This window comes from Babylonia areolata, chromosome 32 (genome assembly GCF_041734735.1).
Source record: "Babylonia areolata isolate BAREFJ2019XMU chromosome 32, ASM4173473v1, whole genome shotgun sequence".
Classification (NCBI taxonomy): Eukaryota; Metazoa; Mollusca; class Gastropoda; order Neogastropoda; family Buccinidae; genus Babylonia; species Babylonia areolata.
The window spans coordinates 9501638-9507637 of record NC_134907.1 but is presented as its reverse complement, the minus strand read 5'-3'; the positions used below and the strand labels follow the sequence as shown (position 1 = coordinate 9507637).

The 6000-nt window shown below is 44.0% G+C and overlaps 1 protein-coding gene across 1 annotated transcript in view; it reads left to right on the top strand.

The window, feature by feature from the left end:
* The window catches only part of LOC143276613 (O-acyltransferase like protein-like), a 43917-nt gene that overhangs the window by 2483 nt on the left and 35434 nt on the right, over nucleotides 1-6000 (top strand). Inside the window, exons 2-3 of the mRNA XM_076581222.1 lie at nucleotides 1560-1992; nucleotides 4121-4360. Coding sequence (XP_076437337.1) covers nucleotides 1574-1992; nucleotides 4121-4360 — 659 coding nt within the window. The 5' untranslated portion in view covers nucleotides 1560-1573. The remainder of the gene's footprint in view (nucleotides 1-1559; nucleotides 1993-4120; nucleotides 4361-6000) is intronic.

Genomic DNA, 6000 nt, shown 5'->3' with positions numbered 1-6000 from the left:
TTTGATTCAGCCGAGCGTTGAGCCCTCCATGTAATCATATCAAACAAACACAATAATAATAATAATAATGGTATTTTTAAGCCGAGTGTTGAGCCCTGCACGTAATCATATCAAACAAACACAATAATGATAACAACAACAACAACAACAGCAGCAACAACAACAACAGCAACAACAATAATAATAACAATAATGGTATTTATATAGCGCTGAATCTTGTGCAGAGACAAATCAAAGCGCTTTCGAACCAGTCATTCACATGCATGCATAACTCTAAAACTGAAGATACTGAAGACAAGGAAGAGGCAGGAAAGGGAGGCTATTTTGGGAAGAGGTGGGTTTTAAGGCCGAGACCTGACAAAGAGAAAGAGGAAGTTCATTCCAGTTGCAAGGTCCAGAGACAGAGAAAGAACGGCAGCCAACAGTCGAGTGTTTGAACCTGAGTATGCGTAAACAGAGTGGATCCGAAGCCGATCGTAGAGAGCGAGATGGAGTGTAGAGGTGAAGGCAGCCACAGAGATAGGGAGGGGCAGATTTGTGAATACATTTATAACATAGAGTGCTGATCTTGTACTTTATTCTGTGTGAGACAGGGAGCCAGTGGAGATGCTGCAAAAGAGGAGAGATGTGCTCAGATCTTTTCAGTCTGGGGACGTACGAGTCGGGCAGCAGAGTCAGTTTTGTATGCGCTGTAGGGACTGAGTAGATGAAGCAGGCAAACCAGACAATTGAGAGCTGCAGTAGCCAAGGCGAGTTGAGAGAATGAGAGAAGCAACAAGTCTGATAAGTTTGCCAGAACAAAGGTTGTAGTAATCAAGTAATGTTCGGAACTCATCGTCAAACAGAGAAGACGTTAAGTTGTTTTTACGACTAGGAGGAGGACGATAGAGACAACAGAAGATGATTGAGTGACCAGGAACATTGAGAATGACTTCGAGCATGTCAAAAGTGTCATGTGGAAAGAAGGCGTGGTTATGGGAGAAGGAAAGGGAAGACTCCAAGATGTCTCTGTAGACAATGGCGATGCTACCTCCATGAGATTGTCGTCAAACGTATTCATTTAGACAACAATAAAGAGTGGTAACTCTCTCCATTCACAAGGCAGACAACTTCAAGTCAATGCTGCTTATACTATGGATTCAGCTTGCACACAGGTAAATAACAGGTACACTGGAACAAACTCAGACACTTCCTAAAAAATAATAATAAAAAAAAGGAAGCTCCGGACTTGTCCTTACACCGATCATTTGACATGTGCACACAGCAGCAATGACAGATGAAATGTGCAAACACAAATCAGCTTTTATTCAAGTCTGCCATTGCCTTTCAATCCCGAATAGTCTTCGTAAGCAGCATCGACTTGAAGTTATGTGCCTTGTAAATGGAGAGAGTTACCACTCTCTATTATCGTCTAACCCTCTACTCTCCCAGCCTCATCGTTGTAATATTTCGTATTCATTTACTTACAATCATTCGATTCCCCCCCTCTCGCCAAGCTTATCTCCGCCCCGCGCCACCCCCAACCCTATCCTCACGTCCCTTTTTATAATAATTTCCAGACCGCTCCGCACCGATGAAACCGCAACGTCTGTTCCCCCTCCGATGCTCTCCCCTTCTGCTACTGCTGCTGCTACTACCAGGCGGATGTCGATGCCAGAGCATCACCTCCTCCTCCTCCTCCTCTTCTTCTTCTTCCCCACCACCACCTCAAAGCACCACCACCACCACCACGAGCTCAAGCAGCCCGGACAACAGGCATGAAGGCCAGGCGTCCACCTGGAGCGAAAACATCGTGGCGTCTGTGGAAAGCCTGTTCGGAGCCTTGGCCGAGGGCTCTTCTTCAGGGAAGAACGGATCTGGGACGGGCGTTTCCGATCTGGTCTCGCGCCTGCCCGGAATTCTGCAAGGGCTGGGTGGGGTGGGGGTGGGAGGCGTGCAGGGGGGTAATGATGACGTCGGTCAGGTCCTGGCCAGTCTCTTCGCTGATCCCAGGTGAGGTGTGTGTGTGTGTGTGTGTGTGTGTGTGTGTGTGTGTGTGTGTTGTTGTTGTTGGTGGTGGTGGTGGTGGTGTAGCTGTTGATAGGGAGTGGAGGTGCTTATGTATGTGTGTGGGTGTGGAGGGAGGGGAGAAAGGGGGGGGGTGTCCTGTATGTGTGGGTGGGTGGATGAAGGTGGGGAATTGGAGGTGTGCGAGTGTAGGTTTGTGTGGGGGTAGGGGGTAGGAATGAGGACCTGTGTGTGTGTGTGTGTGGAGGGGGGCGGGAGATGGGGCGAAGGTGGGGACGGGGTCCTGTATGTTTGTGCGTGTGTGGAAGGGGGGAGGGGGGATGTGGGTAGTAGAGGTGTGTGAGTGTGGGTGTGTGGGTGAGTGTGTGGGGTATGGGTGTGCGTGTTGGATTGATAACTGGTTGGTTGACGAATGGACAGCCTAATGGAGGGATTTATGGGGTATTTTGTTAACTTGTTAACTGATAAATCGACAGCCTAATGGAGAGATTTATGGGGTATTTAATAACTGGTTAACTGATAAATGGACAGACTAATGGAGAGATTTATGGGGTATTTAATAACTGGTTAACTGATAAATGGACAGACTAATGGAGAGATTTATGGGGTATTTAATAACTGGTTAAATGATAAATGGACAGACTAACGTAGGGAATTATGAGTGGATTTTGATTGTGAATGCACAGACTGACTGTTGGTTGATGGATAGACAGACTATTGAAGGTATTCATGGGGCTTTATTAACTAGTTGACTGATGGATGGACAGAATAAATGAGGGATTTATGAAGGAGGGGGGAGAGTGCGGGGAGTGGGCGGGGGGGCTTACTTACTGGTTAATTGTTGGATGGACAGGCTAATGGAGGGATTTATAAGAGGTTATCAACTGGTTGGAGATGGGTGGAGACACTGATTGAGGGATTCATGGAGGGATTATCAACTGGATGACTGATGAATAGACAGAGTAATGGAGGGATTTATGGGGGGTTGGGGTGGGGGTATTAACTGGTTGGTTGATCATTCTTATGGTTCGATGTACAGATTATTAATGGACAAATAGAGGAGTAATCAGTTAGTTGATTTTTCAGAAGCAGTACAGTATGCGATTCACAGAGGAGCAGTGAAATGCCAAAGTAAACGATAACGTCACCAGATTTAACTCTCTCCATACGAACGGCGAAAGAGCCGACGTTAACAGCGTTTCACCCCAATTACCATCATCAAAATATTGCAATAGGAAGGTTCTTATACTGAAGACGTGAATGTTGACAAAGAATACCACAATTCTTACGACGGAAGCTAAAGGTTGGGTCATTCAGACACCCACTGGACATCCGAGGGGTCTGTGTAGAGGAGAAGATAGGACTGGCCGTACTGAGTGAGTTAATGTGGAATATAATGCTTAATTTTAAGTCAGTCCTTCCTTCATCATCACCACACCACCGTAAAACAGGACAGATAAAATCTTTCCCATTTTATGCACTCAAACGATTTGATGATCTTACGGGCGACATGGTTGTCTATCTTTTTTTTCTTTTTTTTATCTTATTGTTCTTTCTTTCTTTTTTCTTTTTTTCTATTGTCTGTGTAATTATGTGTTTTGTAATCTCCAGTTTTATTTCTGTTGGCGTTGGGGTCATTGCTTATACACACTGGTGACGTTTGATGTGATTTGGATTTAGTGTGTGTATATTGTTATATCACTGGGTTTTGTTGTTTTGTATGCTCGTTTTTGTTTGTTTGTTTTTTGGTGGTTTTTTTTTTTTTTTTTTTTTTTGGGGGGGGGGGTTGTATTCTTATAAGATTGATAGCTAGCAAGCCAAAGTCAGCCAAAGAAAGAAAGAGAGAACGAAAGAAAAAATGAAATGAATCGAGAAAGAAGAAAAAGGAAAAGAAAGGAAATATATTACTAGAAAAGACATTACTAGAATGATTATTCGATAAATGTGTAACCAAATAAATGAATGAACGAATGAAAAAATGGATGGTTTAGTTAGTTAGTTAGTTAGTTTGTTTGTTTGTCATGTACACATAATATAAGAATAATAAAATTAGATTAAGAAATGAAAAATGAAAATAATAAAAACATTGACTTGCGTGTCATACCTGACACAGAACTCAAAACATCCCCGCCTGGATCGAAGCCCTGCTGAAGGGCGACAACTCTTCCTCCCAAGCTCTGGCGAACAGTACGCAGCAACTCCTGCACAGTTTCGAGCAGCAAGGAACTGATCAGAAGCTACAGACAATGCTCGCCAACATGTTCCCTGACGTTCTTCAAGGTCTCAGCTCTCTGCACCTTTCTCCAAACAGTTCCCCTGAGGATGTTGTGGCTGCCATTCTCAACGATCCCAGGTAATACTTACGTAAACGATGGCGCACAGTAGTATAGAGACAGCCGTTTTTGAACCGTATTACTTTGCGCCTATCCTCGCTCGAAGACCAAGCTCTAAGCGCTTTAGAAACACGGAGTCATTAATTGATATGGATACTTATAAAGCGCCTATCCTTGCTCGAAGACCAAGCCTTAAGTGATTTACAAACAATGAGTTGATTGATATGGATACTTATACACCACCTATCCTCACTCAAAGACCAAGCTCTAAGCGCTTTGCTAACACAGAGTCATTGATTGGTATGGATATTCATATGGTGCCCAACCTCGGTCGGAGACAACGTTCAAAGTGCTTTACAAACACAGTCATTGAATGATATCGTTACTTATATAGAGCCTATCCTTGCTCGAAGACCAAGCCTTAAGTGCTTTACAAACAAGGAGTTGATTGATATGGATACTTATACACCACCTATCCTCACTCAAAGACCAAGCTCTAAGCGTTTTGCTTACACAGAGTCATTGATTGGTTTGGATATTCATATAGTGCCCAACCTCGGTCGGAGACAACGTTCTAAGTGCTTTATAAACACAGAGTCATTGAATGATATCGTTACTTATATAGTGCCTATCCTTGCTCGAAGACCAAGCCTTAAGTGCTTTACAAACAAGGAGTTGATTGATATGGATACTTATACACCACCTATCCTCACTCAAAGACCAAGCTCTAAGCGCTTTGCTAACACAGAGTCATTGATTGGTATGGATATTCATATAGTGCCCAACCTCGGTCGGAGACAACGTTCAAAGTGCTTTACAAACACAGTCATTGAATGATATCGTTACTTATATAGTGCCTATCCTTGCTCGAAGACCAAGCCTTAAGTGCTTTACAAACAAGGAGTTGATTGATATGGATACTTATACACCACCTATCCTCACTCAAAGACCAAGCTCTAAGCGTTTTGCTTACACAGAGTCATTGATTGGTATGGATATTCATATAGTGCCCAACCTCGGTCGGAGACAACGTTCTAAGTGCTTTATAAACACAGAGTCATTGAATGATATCGTTACTTATATAGTGCCTATCCTCGATCGGAGACCATGCTGTAAGCAGTTTACAAACACGGAGCCATTTGCACAAGAGGCTGTCTACCTGGGTAAGACTGACTATCAGCTGCCATTGCCCGGGCACTCATCATTTGTTTCCTGTGTCATTCAATCAGGTTTCAGTCATAAACACATACACACTATCTCAGACATGTAACATTGTACGTGTATGACCGTTTTGTTTATTTACCCCCACCATGTAGGCAGCCATACTCCATTTTCAGGGGTGTGCATACTGGGTATGTTCTTGTTTCCATAACCCACCGAAAGCTGACATGGATTGCAGGATCTTTAATGTGCGTGTTTGATCTTATGCGTTCGTATACACAGGAAGGGGGTTCAGGGACTAGCAGGTCTGCACAGGGAGATCTGTAAAAATCTCCACCCTTTACCCACCAGGCGCCGTGACCGAGATTCGAACCCGGGACGCTCGATCATTATCAGAAGTCCCCTCCCCCTCCTCTCACCGTACCATGCCACTTTGCTTTTATTTTTGACTCACTTGTGACTCAGTGCGACTCTGTGTAATAACCCAGTGTTCGGTTGT